Genomic DNA, 17684 nt, shown 5'->3' with positions numbered 1-17684 from the left:
TGTTATTTTACCTTTTTGTAAACTGTGCTTTTGTATTTAAAAAATTCTGTTTTAGCTTCACTAATGCCTGAGGAAGGGATATAACAACTTGGTCTTGAAAGCTTGCAATTAAACAAAGCATTTATTTAGTGATTCTTCTGAAATTTCAATAAGCACACTGCAACTTAAGAATTATATTTTGTATAAGATACAGTTTTACAGTCCTTGACTTTTAGCCTGTTCAAACACATCTAGACACACCTCGCTGTGCCACACATTTCTTGTATGAACATGTGATCATTACTGCAGTCTTTCACAGTCATAATATAACCCATTAACAACCAGTCACATTGATCTTAAAGGAACAGTTATCGCATTGTGTTATACTTAATAAAAAATTAAAATCCCCATATTTTTCAGATTTTTCCCCAGTTTTTTAGTGAGCGCTTCCTTTCTTCTCCTTTTAAGGGGAAGAGTTTAAATAGTATATGCAAAAAACAAAACTTTTTTTTTATATTAAATACATTTTTTAAAAACAAAATGACAGCATGTACAGTCACAATTTATCTTACAAAAGTGTTTACATTTGCTACACATTTCAAACCTCTGAATATAGTACATTAAACAGTTACAGTCAAAGCTGACACATTAACAACAATTTTAAAAGAACTCTGCCTGAAAATTGAACCAAAGCGTTATAACTTGTAATATACTATTTGAGCGGTGTTTTATAATGTCTTATTTTATTCTTGCTGCGTGGTGGCCAGTTTAATATTCCATTAGGATTTTACTTGGAACCAATTTTTACTGCAAATCACATAGATCTAAAATGAACTTGATGTACACATCGGAAGTAGAATTATAAATATGAACCACGCTTACTCACTTCTCAGGCTTCTTGCTCTTAGCTATAAACGGTCAAGTAATACTCAGATGTGAGTGAGCAGAATTTCCAAGTCGTAACTTACAATCAGTAATGACATCACTTCACATCATCACCTTGCTTAATATTATACATTTCACAATAAATATTATTATGCATGAATATATATATATATATATATATATATATATATATATATATATATATATATAATTTATTTTTTACTTTAAGCTTACTCTGTAACCAAGGGCACCAGTATTTCATTGATAAGATCTTGGAGTACAGGAGAATGAAGTTATCTGTTCATTGAAAACCTCTGTGAGCAAAGTAAACAGTTTTAAGAAATACAATAAAACTCAAGTCCCTTTAGAATCTCTATTGTAGACGGTATCATAGTAATTTCTTGGGATATTTTTAAACAGGACTGGCCACACTATATTGGTAACGTATGCAGCGGCCTCGGGAGCTGTGCTGGTGTATGCGCCACCAACTAAACAAGTTCATGCAAAGGGCATAGTGTAGGGTGCCAGAAAATGCAGGGTTGTCTCTGTCTTTAAAGAAAGCACATACAACCATAATATTTCCAGATGATAAAAGCATACTGTATCTTTAATCCAAATCTATTAATATTTACATTATATATATATATATATATACTGTATAAACACACATATATTACAAAGTATATTCTCCTTTACCAAAGTTCCAAGTTTTCCTCTAGGCTGCAATGTAAATTAAATCTATTCAATTAACTATTAACTATGCAGCTGACACAGAAAGTTCAGACTGTGGCGTCACAATGGTCAGTTGTCACCATATCGGTAGTTTACGCCAGTATCCAACAAAATGCAGGTTGACTGCCTTCCTTGCAAGGTGCAATTGGTCCTACTGGATGGTGAACTTTTATTTCAATTACAATGCGTTTATCTATAACTGGAAAAAAAGTTGCCTTATCTCCATTCTTCAAACAAATCAGACTGATGGTACATTTCCATTCCCTTGATAGTCTAGAAAGGATAAGCTGGTATCTTCATCTTCAACAGGGACCTTTGGGATAGTTTCTGAGAAGGTGTAAAGTTCATTTTGTGTCATTGAAAGGGCAAGTGGATCCTGCCAGTGGTCCTCTTTAGTACTCCCATTGGAAGACAGAAGTGGGGGAACAGGAGGAGGAGGAGGATCCGACATATTTCCTTCAAAGGAGCGGTACACATCCACCTCTGGGTTGCTCGGACCATTGGTGTTTTTCAACAAATGGCCATAGACCATTGTATCATCGATCACAGCATATATATGGGACTCCTTCTTCCTCCCTTTTCTCAAAAAACCTTGACGTCTTGGAATTTCTGTGTTAACTTTCGAATTGTATATCCCCAGAGGGGTTTCTTTCTCTTTTTTCCTAAGAAACATACATAAAAGTAAATAATTATTAAATATAAAGCACTGAAAGATAAAGAGTGCTCATATTCATGATACAATGGTTTAATAATAAAAAGCTATTTTCTGTGTTACTAAGATATAAAAAAAACACTACAAATATATATATATTTAAAAAATCTATCCCTGTCTAAATATTAAAAGAGAAGTTGTTTCAATAAGAACTTCTTATTTTATTATAGTAAATGAGTATGATCAGTGCTTGCAAACACCATACAACCTTAACATATACCTCACAAGATTTAGAAAAAAGCCTAGTGCAGTAGGCCCACCACCAGTAGAAGAAAGATTTATTATAATCTTGTTCCCAGGCACCCAGTAATGTAGCGTTTGAATAAAGATATTAAAAACTTCCCATTACTGAGAGCCTCCTTGGTTTGTGCTTTGTTTTTTAGTTTTTAATCAATTGTAATTTAATATAAATTGACTCATAATTAACTATTATTGGATGTACTACATATCTTTGATTATATATATTATAATAAAAAGAAAAATATAAATGTTTACTATAATGAATTCTAGTGGTATGTATTTACAGTGTTTTTTTATATTTTTTTATATTAGTGCTGCCCATTTTTAATAATGTATATTTGTAGTCTCTAGTTTCCAGAGTACATATTTGCCTTTGTATTATTTGAATTTAATATTGGGCAAATTTATTATATTCCTCTGGGACCACAATGATTGCTGCTGAGCAATCGCCTTCTCTGCAAAAAGGTTTCTATCACCAGGTGTCTGGGAATGATAAGCTAATTAAGTAAAAACGTTTTTTTCACATTGGTGTTCTAATTTTAGCATAGCACATTTAGTTTATATGTTCTATATTATTACATTACTGTAGAACATAACTAATAGCCTGTGTTTCTCCCAACCCTATGCACCTAAATTATATTTGGTGCAATAATATACAAATGGTAATTACCCTAAGAGTTTCAACATTGTCATTTATTAACCTCTAGCGTCAATTAATATAAAACTTTCTATTTTCTGATTTGGCTACTGAAAGGACATAATAATCCACCTACTTTTTTCTGATGCAGCAGAGGGCTACTACAATGGCTATAATAACAGCGCCTGCAGCAGCAGCGGCAGCAATTGCAATGATTTTTGTATCTGAAATAAAGCAAGAGATAAGTAACAAACTGAAAAGTAAAAGCTCAAGGCACTTTATCGCACAGTGTGGTACATTTAAATATACTAATGTGCATATTATTTCTATTAGGGATAAAATCATATCTCCCAAGTGTCCTTAGTTTCCAAGGACACCCAAACAGTATTTCAGGATAAGGAGATTGCTCAAAACCAGATAAGGGACTGGCCCCAAACAAGTCTGTAAGAGAATACAACGTGCAGAATTATCATTCCTATGTATAGGTCTAAGGGGAAGAGGTTGTGACTCAGAGAATCAAGAAAACCGGTGGCTGTGCATACTGCATACCTCAAACGTGTAATTTCCTTACTTGGGTTTTGTGCAGCACACTGGAGAACGGATATGATGTCATCCCTTTAGTCACTGCTAAAGAGGAGCTGAGCCACGGGCACATACCTTGTTGCTGAGTCTCACAAAAAAACTGGAGCCTTTACTAGCTAATTAATGTAAAATCACCATCCAGCTGTTCTTAAGTAACTGAACTGGGTAGGTGAAGCTCAAGACTTGGAGAGTCACAGAATAACAGCACAACAAATGTTAGAAACACAATAGAACCATTTGGCCCATCTACTGGGATCATTTTTCCTGGTGTAATTGAGCAGTCTTTGGTCATGTCTTATATTCAGGATAGCTTTATCTCCCTCACTATATTATCCTCTACAACTTCTCTTGGGATTCTATTGTATTAATCTACCACCCTCCCAGTAAAGCGAAAATTACATTAACATCTAAACCTCTGATTTTTCTTGCTTACAGGCATAGAAGGAAATATCACTTTAATGAAACTTCCAGTTCTTAGTTCTTTGGTCTTCTAACACTAAATAGTCGGTAAACAATATGGTTTAGTTACAAAGGTCTAGTATAATTAGGATCCCTAGGAAATATGTTTTACAGATACAAGCACTATTAAATCTCACCTGAGCTACTGTAATCGGTTGTTATAGTGAATTGTATTTGAAGCTTATTGTCTCTGCCCTTGGGTTTGCAGTTGGAGATATTCACCCAAAATGGATTGTAAAGATCCAATGTACGTGGTAATTTCTCATCTTCTTTTGTTACAATGTTGATGCCATTCGCTTTCTTTTCCCTCACCCTGAGAAGCGCGCTGTTCATTTGACACATAATGCCAATCTTTTCCCTATCAAATGTTAATTTAGCAAACTGATTTGTAGCAAGTTCTATGTTCCAGGAGAGAGAAACATAGTCTGGAAGTCCTTCTTCCCAGTTGGGCGTGTGAAGGTGAGTGGTGGAGCCAGTCTTGGGGCTCACGGTAAAATAAACCTCTTCTACAATAAAAAAAAGGATTACATTATAATAATATGCATAAGAAGCTCAGTTTACAAAAACTATAACAGTCCTTAGTATTTCTTCTTATATACACAGATATACATTAAAGCCACTAACTAAGGATAGCTCTGGCTCAATGTTTTTGTCAGTCCATATTATTACATAAGAATTTTTTTGTAACATTTTCAACTCAGATTGCCAGTGGTGGCCATTTGTCCAGTATGTATTTCAACTTAAAATGATTATTCTCTGGGTTCTGTAGTAGGCTTTGGAAGGGGAGTGTGTTCTTCTGTGTATTCCTAGCAGGGTTTCTATAGAGTTGTCAGAGTAGACAGGGATATGCAAATTGTGAAACAGAGACTCGTGTCTAAAAAGCTTGAATGGACAACAAAATCCAAATGGAGTACATTGAATATGCATTAGGAAGTCCACTTTTTTCTTTTTCTTTATTTGGAATATTTTTTAGGCCTGGTTTCACTGCAAAACTTTTGACCAAAATCACTTTAATTACATAGCCCCCTTCGTTTAAATATGCCAACAGTAATGTTGCAGCGGAAATGTAGTCTTCCACTGACACCTGAGTTATTTATCCACTTCTTTTACAAGTCTAACATCAAATAAATAATTCTGGATTCCATAAGTAGTTTCTGAATTATAAGTATCTGAATACCTGGTAGTAGGTAGTAAGAAATGTTCATACCTCTAAGGCGTGTTACAAAGGATGCATACAAGTCATGTATGAGAATATGGCTGGTGTTGGCATATTTCCGTGTGCTCAATATGATTGTGACGTTGCCTTTCATCTGAATCTTTTCAACAGACCCATTAGGACAAAATGTTCCAATTTTAAATTGGTCTTCTTGAGTAGAGCTGGCGATGCCATATTCAAAAGCTGTAGTTGTTGCGTTGCATGTTTGTCCTGGAAGAGGCTGATGTAGTTTTAAACTTTTGGACCCTATTTCAGTACTGCTGTTTGGTGGAGGTATTAGTTTCCAAGTGATTGTTTCCAGACGTACAGGAAGGTGGACCAAAGACGGGTGTATGGCAAGGTTCCTATCTTTTATGGTGCAGGTTTTAATATCTGAGCATGCTGGAAAAGAAAAGAAGCAAAAAACAAGTGTAAAGGTGTAGTTGCCCAACTATGTACTAGATAAAACTAAAGGAGTATGTCTGTTTAATTATTAATTGTTCTAAATATAATGTTCTAAATGTTCAGTGGTAATGCAACCTAAACACTACACAAACATTTCAGTAGCACCAGGATACTATAGGATTTTTGCAGCTTGCATGAACATTTTGTCTTTAATTAGATCATTTGCAAAACTGCCATGCCCTCGAGAACTAAGATGGAGAACACCATCCTACAATGTCTGAATTGATTATTTATAAATTTCCTACCTATGACACTCTCTGCTGTTACCATCAGGCTGTCCAAATTTTCACAAAGGAAGTAAATTCTATAGTATCTGCCGCCTGCCAGGTTTAACTCCGTACCGCAGTCAGTTTGGCCTTGGCAGATGAGACAGAGTCTGACAAACTGACGACCGCTTATGGGCCGCTTCGAGATGCGCACATTCATATCATTGTCTCTTCTTAGATCAATATGGTAGGTTTTATCTGAAAACAGAAAAATGTGGAAGTGAGATAAAGAGCAGTTTCAAAGATGTTCCACCTTGCAATGTTTAACACTTGTCACTAAATGCAGAGTTAGAAACATAATTCCAACAGTACTGTTGTTGACAAGACACAAACGTAGACGCTAAAAGGTAGTTGCTGTAAACACTGAAAAAGCTTCTAAATTGCACCGAAAAACAAAATATACAAGTAGGTACTCTGTATCCACTCATAATACAGAGAATGGAAGGGGTGGAGCTCAAAGAGAAAGAGGTGGTGCCTTAAGAGGATGGGTGGAGTTTATAAAGGAAGGGGTGGGGCAAATTAAGATTATGAGTGGTGTGAGTTTAGACAGGCCTAGGGCAGCACAAAACCCACTGGGCACATCCTTTACTCTTTGCAGTCTCTTCAACTGCATCTAGAATCCCTAATGAAGGAAGTGTAAAAAAAGTACACTACACAATACTAACACATTTTAATGAAGTTCAACTGTGGCATTAAATGAGCCAATGCATTTGTTTATTACTTTTGGACTGACCATCTGTCTGTTTTTTTTTGTTTTGTTTTTTACAACACTGGAGTTTGCAGTTAACTCATTTCTTGTCTCCTCTGAAATCCTTTCAGCGTGATGTTACATATAACTGAATTAATACAAAATGACTCACTTGCTTCATTTGGAGTCTTCTGAACTGTGACACTGAAGACCAATGTGAGGGCACTTGGGTTGAGATTGTCCATGTCACAATTGTACAAGGACATATTGAAGTTTCCAGGTATATTTGCAGGTTGATTGCCTTGTAGTTTGTATACTTCTGGATTGTTGTGGAATGAAGCAAGTTCATATTCCACTCGCTCCTCTTTCCTCAAGCAGTTGGGCAAGGTATAATTTAGAAACTGAACGCTGGCTCTGTGATCTGGTGGAATGGCGAACTGCCACATCATGAGCTCATCATTGGGGAACCCCTTTGGATAATTTGCAGACATCATGGTTATCATGGACTCTCTCTGAAAGGTGGATTCAATAATACACAGCCCTGTGGATGAAGAAGAAAAAAACCCACAAATGTAGATAAGCATTACATAAGCATATCCAATTTAGAACCCAGGGTACCAAATTTTAATTGAAATAAAAAAACAAATGCTTTCTTCCAGCGATGTAAAAACGTTGTTTTACATAACCTCATGAGGAATATCTTCCAACCTAATATCTTGATTAAAGATGCCATATTTTTAACAAAGTATTTAGTATGTTAGTAGCCAAGAAGCACAAGTGTATAATGCTTTGGGTCCTTAGGGCAGCTTGAGTTGCCCCTGTCTGTATTGAAGCAGTTGTTATCATGCAAATGTTTTAGCCCTCTATTGCAGAGGTTAGGTTACATTGTAATGACATATGATATCTTGTTTATAAGTTTCATTCAATGACAAATTGTTAATAACGTCAAGAATGTTCTCTGTGTTAATGCAGACGTTATGTAACAAACATACATAATTTCCTAAAATAACAGACCTACTCAGGCCACAGATATTTTTCTTTTGTTGTGACACAGCCCAAAGCATGCACAAGAAAACACAATTATACATACCGGTAATTACATTTCATTGACTGTCGGAGACTATTCAGTGACTATTCACCAAGGTCTGCTTTGTTATATGATATCAAAATGATACATTTTATTAGACCAAACAAACAATATCATGTCACGAACTTTCAGGACCTCACATCTCTTTTTAAGATGAAAATGTTCATGACTTAACATTGTCTTGTAAGCTGGTCCAGTAATAGGTATCACCTTCAACTGAAAAAAACTCCATCTACACATACATTATATATATATATAAATAATCTAATATATGGCTATATCCATTTTCTGTGATAGGATATCCGCATTTTTCCCATCAGCTAAAAAACACCTTATAATTAAGTCAGTATTTTTAATGAAATTAAACAGTGGGGCATAAAATGGCATATATGTAGGAGTCCAAGTCTTTTTTGATGTTAGATGGGCTCCAGTAGCAATGCATTTGTAGTATGTGTGCACATAAGTATTGGAAATCATTTTTATAACTGTTACAATATTTTTAAGTATCTTTCTCATTTTTATCCATATAGAAAAAGCTAGGCAGTGCGGTTACTATCCTTTTAAGCTTAGTTGATCAACTATTACTTTTAATTTATATCCACATTTTTGGCTGGATTTTCCATGTTGCACACTAAGCAGGTTTCTAGAGGACCATCAACAGGGGACATAAGGCACAAACCTTAAACCTTAAAAATTGGGTGCCCCTACATTTTCCCTCTTACTGAAGCAGGTACTACGAATACATGGCACCAGGCCACCAGGCCCCAAAGAGTCACACAATCAGTGTGTATGTGTGTATATATAGTGCTTAAATGTGAGTGTATGTATGTCTTGTGTTAGAGTCAGTCAGTGTGTGCATGTATACTGTTAGTGTTTATATTTTATATATTTACATATAGCGATAGTCAGTGTGTGTGTGTGTGTGTGTATATATATATATATATATATACCGTATTGGCTCGAATATAGGCCGCACTTTTCCCCCCCACTTTAAGACTTTAAAGTGGGGGTGCGGCCTATATTCGGGGTCTAGCGCCCAACGCCCGGGACATGCAGTCCCGGGCGCCGGGCAGGCAGCGGGGGTAGGATACAGATCCCCCGCAGCGGTGCAGGGGACCCGTATCCTACTCCCCGATACGCTCAGACAGCCTCCCCTGCCAGCACCGGAAGTTGTATTGCGTAGATGTCCCCCGCCGGCCCCGCAAGACACCCGGGAGTCTGCTCCGGTAAGTTGGGGGGAGGCAGAGGAGGACAGTGCCAGCGTATCTCGGGGAGGGGGGACAGTGCCAGCGTATCTCGGGGAGGGAGGACAGTGCCAGCGTATCTCGGGGAGGGAGGACAGTGCCAGCGTATCTCGGGGAGGGAGGACAGTGCCAGCGTATGTCGGGGAGGGAGGACAGTGGTAGCGTATCTCGGGGAGGGAGGACAGTGGTAGCGTATCTCGGGGGGGGGAGAGTGGCAGCATGTTTTTTTGGTGCTTTTTTAAAGAAAAAAACTTTTTCTTTAAAAAAGCACCAAACTTTTAGGGTGCGGCCTATATACGGGGGCGGCCTATATCCGAGCCAATACGGTATATATATATATATATATATATATATATATATATATATATATATATTGTGGTAAAGTGTATGGGAGAGTGGTTGATGGGATATATATCTCACCTGGTTACCTCAGCCAGGCATGGTAGCAAACCCAGGTGCTCTCAGGTGAGGCTTCCTAAGCTCGTTACTGGGGAGGAAGCCTTAAAAGAGAGGGCTGTTAGGTTTGCAGAGAGAGGAGAAACTGGGGGAAGGAGCAGCTACAGCCAGCGCTGCAGCCGACCAGGTATGAGGCTTTACCCACGCAAAACCTTTTACTTTGCTTTGTGCCAGACCTTGGCTTGTAGAGAGGTATCTGGATGTTTAGTTAGAGCCGGACAGGCTTAGAGTTTGTTTTGTTTATAAGGTGCTCTGTGCCTACAGCATCTAAATAAACCCGCTTTACGTTTGAAACCGGTGTGAAGACTGTCATTGCCGCCCCATGCGTGAGCTGTTCCCTACAGTTGGTGGAGAATGCGGGCAGGGCCGGACTGGCCCACCGGGATACCGGGAAATTTCCCGGTGGGCCGGAAGGTCCGTGGGCTGGGCGGCAGGGCCGGACTGGCCCACCGGGATACCGGGAAATTTCCCGGTGGGCCGGAAGGTCCGTGGGCTGGGCGGCCATGAAGACAGCCGCTGAGCTGCCCCCCAGGCTGCCCGAAAACTAATCAAAGCAGCCGCTGGGTGCTAATGCGGCCGGCCACCCGGCCGGCATCAGCACCCAGCGGCCGTATGCGATGGCCGTCTAGTGATGGGAGCAGTGTGAGGGGTGAAAGCTCCGCCCCCTCGCACTGACCTTTCACCCCTCACGCTGCTCCCATCACTATGCGGCCATCAGATTGCTGGGAACGTAATCTGAACGGCCGATGCGTGCTGATGCCGCCGGCCGGCTCTGCTTTAATACTTTTTTTTACTTTATATGGCAAGCCGATCCAGCTTACCATATAAATAAAAAAAAAAGTGTTAAAGTAGCTCCGGCCGGCGGCATCAGCACGCACCGGCCGTTTAGATTACATTCTCGGCAGTCTGATGGCTGCATAGTGATGGGAGCCGCGTGAGGTGGAAGCTCCGCCCCCTCGCACTGCTGCAGCACCGGATGTCAGGTCAGTGGCATCCTGTCAGCATAGAGGAGAACAGTGTGCAGCTACCAGGAAGTCAAGAGAAGTAGAAGGTGAGTAAAATAATGTATTTTTTGTACTGTATAATGTTTTTTGTATTTGTTAAAAACAAAAAAAATCGGCATGTGTATGTAAGTGTGTCCCCCTATATGCCACTCTGCCTCCAGAAATGCCTTATATCCCCCTATATGCCACTCTGTCCCATGATATGCCTTTTAACCCCCTAAATGCCAGAGTTGCATATAGGGGTATAAGGCATTTCTGGATGCAGAGTGACATATAGGGGGTCAAAAGGCATATCTGGAGGCAGAGTGGCATAAAGGGGGTTAAAATGTATATCATGGGGCAGAGGAGCATATAGGAGGGTATAAAGCATATCGGGGAGGCAGAGTGGCATATAGGGGGCATAAGGCTTTTCTGGAGGCAGAGTGCCCCATGATATGCCTTTTAACCCCCTTCATGCCACTCTGCCTCCAGAAATGCCTTATACCCCCTATATGCCACTCTGTCCCATGATATGCCTTTTAACCCCCTATATGCCAGAGTGGCATATAGGGGTATAAGGCATTTCTGGATGCAGAGTGACATATAGGGGGTCAACAGCATATCTGGAGGCAGAGTGGCATAACGGGAGTTAAAAGGGATGTCATGGGGCAGAGGGCCATATAGGAGGGTATAAAGCATATTGGGGAGGCAGAGTGGCATATAGGGGGCATAAGGCTTTTCTGTAGGCAGAGTGCCCCATGATATGCCTTTTAACCCCTTTATGCCACTCTGCCTCCAGAAATGCCTTATACCCCCCCTATATGCCACTCTGTCCCATGATATGCCCTTTAACCCCCTATATGGCAGAGTGGCATATAGGGGGTTAGAAGGCATATCATGGGACAGAGTGGCATATAGGGGTATAAGGCATTTCTGGATGCAGAGTGACATATAGGGGGTCAAAAGGCATATCTGGAGGTGGAGTGGCAAAAAGGGGGTTAAAAGGCATATCACGGGGCAGAGGGGCATATAGGAGGGTTGGGGCATGTCAGGGAGGCAGAGTGGCATATGGGGGTATAAGGCATTTCTGGAGGCAGAGTGACATAGGGAGTAAAAGGCATTTCTGGAGGCAGAGTGGCATATAGGGGATTAAAAGGCATATTATGGGGCAGAGTGGCATATAGGAGGGTATAAAGCATATCAGGGAGGCAGAGTGGCATATAGGGGGGCATAAGGCTTTTCTGGAGGCAGAGTGCCCCATGATATGCCTTTTAGCCCCCTTCATGCCACTCTGCCTCCAGGAATGCCTTATACCCACTATATGCCACTCTATCCCATGATATGCCTTTTAATCCCCTATATGGCAGAGTGGCATATAGGGGGTTAGAAGGCATATCATGGGACAGAGTGGCATATAGGGGGTATAAGGCATTTCTGGAGGCAGAGTGGCATATAGGGGTTAGAAGGCATATCAGGGGGCAGAGTGGCAAGCCTGGGGGCAGAGGTGCATAACTCGGGGGTAGGTTGTCAAATGAAAGGAAATAAAAACCAAACATGTCTCAATCATAGCTTTTATTAAATATGGAAAAAAATAGTCTACATGAATTAATAAAGAAATAAAAGTTTCTTACCAGAATATCGTGAAGAATAATGTGATCAGTGTTTTGTTCCACTGAATAAAATGGAACTCTTTCATCTAAAAATGTTCGCAGTAGTAAATGTTTTGATCCCATTATGTGTAATGTATTTCATTTATTAGGGCCTTTTAACACTTTTGCTTTCTGGCATTTTAATACAAATAATGAGATAAAAAGAATGGCACATAGTGTGACTCGGGTGTGTATAAGGGGTGCGTCTGGGTATAAGAGCTTCACCGTGAGATAAACTATATGGGGCTGGTCTCCAAATTTTTCCAGGGCTGCTTTTCAGTCCCAGTCCGGCCCTGAATGCGGGCACAGTGGTGCTAGGAGCAACGGCATGACAAAACACTGCATCTGAAATTTGTGGACATTTAAAGGGCCGGAAGCATATGTCCTGAGTGAAAGCTGCAGCACTGTACGGCCCATCCGGCACAATGGAGGAGGTGATACAGGCTAACCTGAGACATGAGCAGGCTTTTGAATCCCTGCAACATGCGCAACAGCAGACTATGGCCCAACAACAGGAAACGAATCGCCTGTTAATGGAGCAGATTGCTGCGCTCAGAGAGACTGTTGTGGCTCAGCCCCAACGAGTGGAGGCAAGCCCCCTTGAGACTGTTGATGTGAGGAGGGCCGTTCAGCGGGGCTTACAAAAAATGACGCCCGACGATGACGTTGAGGCCTACCTCACCGTGTTTGAGAGAGTGGCGGAGAGAGAGAGACTGCCAGTTGCAGAGTGGGCAGAAGTGATTGCACCCTTTCTAACTGGTGAACCGCAAAAGGCCTACTATGACCTCGGGGAGCAGGATGTCCGGGACTTTACAAAACTAAAAATGGAGATCCTTGCTCGCCTGGGTGTTACGCCCGCTGTTCGGGCCAAGAGAGTCCACTGTTGGAAATACACCATGGACAAGCCTGCCAGGTCCCAAATGTATGATCTTATTCATCTTGTACGTAAGTGGCTAGAACCAGAATCCACTACACCAGCCCAGATGGTGGAAAAGGTGGTAGTGGACCACTACTTCCACGCCCTCCCGGCGGAGCTACAACGGTGGGTTGGGCATGGAGACCCCAGAACTGCTGAGCAGCTTGTCAACATGGTGGAAAGGTTCATAGCAACCGAGGACTTCCTCCGTGAGGTTCCTGCAGCACCAACACCTTCCAAGACCGTCAGACCCGCGACATCTTTGGGTAAGAGAGTTCCAGCTGGAGGTGTATGGAAAAATGTGAGCGAGAGCAGGGCTCTAGAGTTTGGGCGAGGGCAAAAGACTGATCCTGAACCCCTGGGGCCCCACAGTCCTAGAAAGGGCTCCCTACTAAAGAGGCCAGGGACCCCCCAGTGCTGGAGGTGCCACGAGTGGGGACACATAGCCGCCTATTGCCCTCATAACTCAGAACCCATGGTGTGTGACGCTAGTCGGCGTCAGTCCCTATTTGCAGAACCTGTTTGTGCAGCCATTCCAGAGTCAGAGTCAGAGACTGAGCCACATTTTTGTATGGTGACAATAAATGACTGCTCCGTGAAGGCACTTTTGGACTCGGGTAGCCTGGTGACTTTGGTTCGGGCCGGCCTTGTGGCTATGGACTACGTGCCGAACAAGCACATAAGAGTGCTATGCATCCACGGGGATATTGTCGCTTACCCTGTGGCCCCCATTAAGTTGGTAACCCCATCTGGAACTGTGACCTACGAAGTCGGAGTTGTAAAAAGACTTATGCATCCGGTTATATTAGGCCGCGATTTCCCATTGTTCTGGGAGTTGTGGAAAAGGGGGAACGTTTCTGCAGCGGGGGAACAAACTCCGGCAGAGTCTGTACCCTTCCCTGTAAATAATGGGTCATGTGAGATGGCCATTGGAAACAATGATACCAGTAAGGGGCATGATGAAAAGGATGTAGGCCCACCTGAAATGTATAGTGAAGATTCTTTCCCCTTGCAGGTGTTAGCTGGGGAGGAAGAAGAAGAAACTTCCCTACCCGGCCAACAGGTCTTAGATTTAGAAATGTCTCGGGGTAACTTCGGGACCGAGCAAGTGAGAGACCCCACTCTGGGAACTGCACGGGCAAATGTCACCGTAGTAAATGGGGTACCACAGGAACCCGAAGCTGACCAGAAATTTCCACATTTTGCCATGAATGGGGATCTAGTGTACCGGGTCACCAAAGTTAACACGGAAATTGTGGAACAGCTTCTGGTGCCGAAACCATACCGACACCTGGTGCTGGACATAGCTCATAACCATGTGTTTGGGGGGCACTTGGGGACTAATAAAACGCAAGAGAGGGTCCTCCAAAGGTTTTATTGGCCTGGGGTGTATGAAGAAGTAAAAAGGTATTGTGAGTCATGCCCCACATGCCAGAAAAGTGCCCCAACACCACACTTCCGTAGCCCCTTGGTGCCACTTCCCATCATCGAAGTACCATTTGAGAGAGTTGCCATGGATTTGGTAGGGCCCATTGTCAAATCTGCTAGGGGACACCAATACATTTTGGTTGTATTGGATTATGCTACCCGGTACCCAGAGGCGGTACCCTTAAGAAACATGGCCTCCAAAAATATTGCTAGGGAGTTGTTTTACATGTTCTCTCGCACGGGGATCCCTAAAGAAATTCTTACTGACCAGGGTACGCCCTTTATGTCACGGGTCATGAAAGACCTGTGTAAGTTGTTTAAAATCACTCACCTCCGTACCTCAGTGTACCACCCTCAAACAGACGGGTTAGTTGAGAGGTTTAACAAAACCCTCAAGCATATGCTAAAAAAGGTGGTAGAAAGGGATGGTCGGGATTGGGACTGTCTATTACCCTACCTCATGTTCTCTATCCGGGAGGTGCCCCAAGCGTCTACAGGGTTTTCCCCCTTTGAGTTAGTCTATGGCCGACATCCAAGGGGTTTGTTAGATATTGCCAAAGAAACTTGGGAGACCGAGGCCACCCCATATAAAAGTGTTATTGAACATGTGGCTCAGATGCAGGACCGAATAGCGACAGTGATGCCTATAGTTAAAACGCATCTGCAAAGAGCACAGGAGGCCCAGAGCAGAATTTATAACAGATCTGCCAGGTTGAGGGCCTTTAATCCTGGGGACAGGGTCCTGGTTTTAGTGCCCACCGTTGAAAGTAAGTTTTTAGCCAAGTGGCAGGGTCCCTATGAGGTTGTAGAGAAGATGAGTGAGGTGAACTACAAGGTCCATCAACCAGGCAGGAGAAAACCCTTCCAGGTTTACCACGTAAACCTGATCAAGCCGTGGAAAGATAGGGAGTCTTTGGGGGCAACCCAGGCAGGGGTCAAAGAAGTGGGGCAACCCGTTCCCCCAGTAATAATAGGAGAGGCACTGTCAGTGCCCCAGAAGCAGGAGGTGAGGGAGTTCCTGCAGGAAAACAGACACAAGTTTTCGGACCTACCTGCCTGTACCCACCTCATAAAACACCATATTAAAACTGAGCCTCACAGTAAAGTGAACCTGAAGCCATACAGGATACCAGAAGCACGTAGGGAGGCGGTATCCTCTGAGGTCAGGCGCATGCTTGAATTAGGTGTGATTGAGGAATCCACTAGTGAATGGTCAAGCCCCATTGTGCTAATCCCAAAGCCCAATTGGACGTGGAGGTTCTGTAATGACTTCAGGAGATTAAATGAGGTCTCAAAGTTTGATGCGTACCCCATGCCCCGAGTAGATGAACTGGTTGAGAGGCTTGGGAAGGCAAGGTACATCACAACACTTGACCTTACAAAGGGCTATTGGCAGATACCGTTGACTGAGGAGGCTAAAGAGAAGACTGCCTTTTCCACTCCAGAGGGCCTGTTCCAGTATGTTGTAATGCCATTTGGGTTACATGGGGCCCCTGCTACCTTCCAGAGGCTGATGGATCTGATTTTGAGACCGCATCGTGATTATGCCGCTGCTTACCTGGACGATGTGGTAATTCGTCTGACTGGAAAAGTCACCTCTGTAAGGTACAGGGCGTGTTAGACTCCATTAGTGATGCAGGCCTAACCATAAACCCTGAAAAATGTGCAGTGGGTCTGGAGGAAGCAAGATACCTGGGTTATATCATTGGTAGGGGGGCTGGTTAAACCCCAGATCAATAAGATTGAGGCGATACAGAACTAGCCTAGGCCAGTAACAAAGAAACAAGTGAGGGCTTTCCTTGGCATAACCGGGTACTACCGTCGGTTCGTGCCCAACTTTGCCTCAATGGCAACACCATTGACAGACTTAACGAAGGGTGATAAGTCAGTGATGGTAAAGTGGAACCCCGAGGCAGAGAAGGCTTTTCAGAGTCTGAAGTCTGCCCTATGTGACCAGCCAGTGCTCGTTTCCCCAGATTTTAGGAAACCATTTCTGGTTCAGACAGACGCGTCTGCTAGAGGTTTGGGAGCAGTTTTGTCGCAAGTGGTTAATGGGGAAGAACACCCAGTGCTGTACCTGAGTAGGAAACTGACCCCAGCAGAGGCAAATTATGCCATAGTGGAAAGGGAGTGTCTCGCCATCAAGTGGGCGTTGGAGTCCCTGAGATATTACCTGCTGGGCCGGGAATTCGTGTTGGTGACTGACCATGCTCCTTTGGCATGGATGAAACAGAATAAGGAGAGAAATGCAAGACTGACCAGATGGTTTCTCTCCTTGCAAAATTTTAGATTTACAGTGGAGCATAGACCAGGGAAGTTACATGGGAATGCGGATGCGTTGTCCAGGGTGTACTGTATGGTTGCTGACGCTGTCCAGACCTCTGGTCTGGAGTCGACGGGGGGGATATGTGGTAAAGTGTATGGGAGAGTGGTTGATGGGATATATATCTCACCTGGTTACCTCAGCCAGGCATGGTAGCAAACCCAGGTGCTCTCAGGTGAGGCTTCCTAAGCTCGTTACTGGGGAGGAAGCCTTAAAAGAGAGGGCTGTTAGGTTTGCAGAGAGAGGAGAAACTGGGGGAAGGAGCAGCTACAGCCAGCGCTGCAGCCGACCAGGTATGAGGCTTTACCCACGCAAAACCTTTTACTTTGCTTTGTGCCAGACCTTGGCTTGTAGAGAGGTATCCGGATGTTTAGTTAGAGCCGGACAGGCTTAGAGTTTGTTTTGTTTATAAGGTGCTCTGTGCCTACAGCATCTAAATAAACCTGCTTTACGTTTGAAACCGGTGTGAAGACTGTCATTGCCGCCCCATGCGCGAGCTGTTCCCTACAATATATATATATATATATATATATATATATATATATATATATATATATATACACATATGGCATTAGAGTCAGTGTTTCTAGTTGAATAGTATGTATGTGTGGTGTAAGCGTGTATGAGTGTATGATATTATCAGTGTTACTGAATTAATTAGTGTGTATGTCAGCATATAGTGTTAGAGTGTGTGTGTATTAGTGTATGGACCTGAGCATGTTTATGTCTGTTACTGTGTCGTTAGACTGTAAGTGTAT

General features: G+C 42.6%; 1 protein-coding gene across 1 annotated transcript in view; it reads right to left on the bottom strand.

Moving 5' to 3' along the window:
• Positions 1–1814: 1814 nt before the first annotated feature.
• Positions 1815–17684, bottom strand: part of CDCP1 (CUB domain containing protein 1) — a 28859-nt gene continuing 12989 nt past the window's right edge. Inside the window, exons 4-9 of the mRNA XM_053467008.1 lie at positions 7013–7381; positions 6132–6350; positions 5434–5823; positions 4364–4732; positions 3322–3409; positions 1815–2258 (exon numbers count right to left, since the gene is read on the bottom strand). Coding sequence (XP_053322983.1) covers positions 1835–2258; positions 3322–3409; positions 4364–4732; positions 5434–5823; positions 6132–6350; positions 7013–7381 — 1859 coding nt within the window. The 3' untranslated portion in view covers positions 1815–1834. The remainder of the gene's footprint in view (positions 2259–3321; positions 3410–4363; positions 4733–5433; positions 5824–6131; positions 6351–7012; positions 7382–17684) is intronic.

This window comes from Spea bombifrons, chromosome 5 (genome assembly GCF_027358695.1).
Source record: "Spea bombifrons isolate aSpeBom1 chromosome 5, aSpeBom1.2.pri, whole genome shotgun sequence".
NCBI classification, from domain to species: Eukaryota; Metazoa; Chordata; class Amphibia; order Anura; family Pelobatidae; genus Spea; species Spea bombifrons.
Note: the sequence above shows the minus strand (reverse complement) of the source record. Positions and strands in the feature narration are given on the sequence as shown.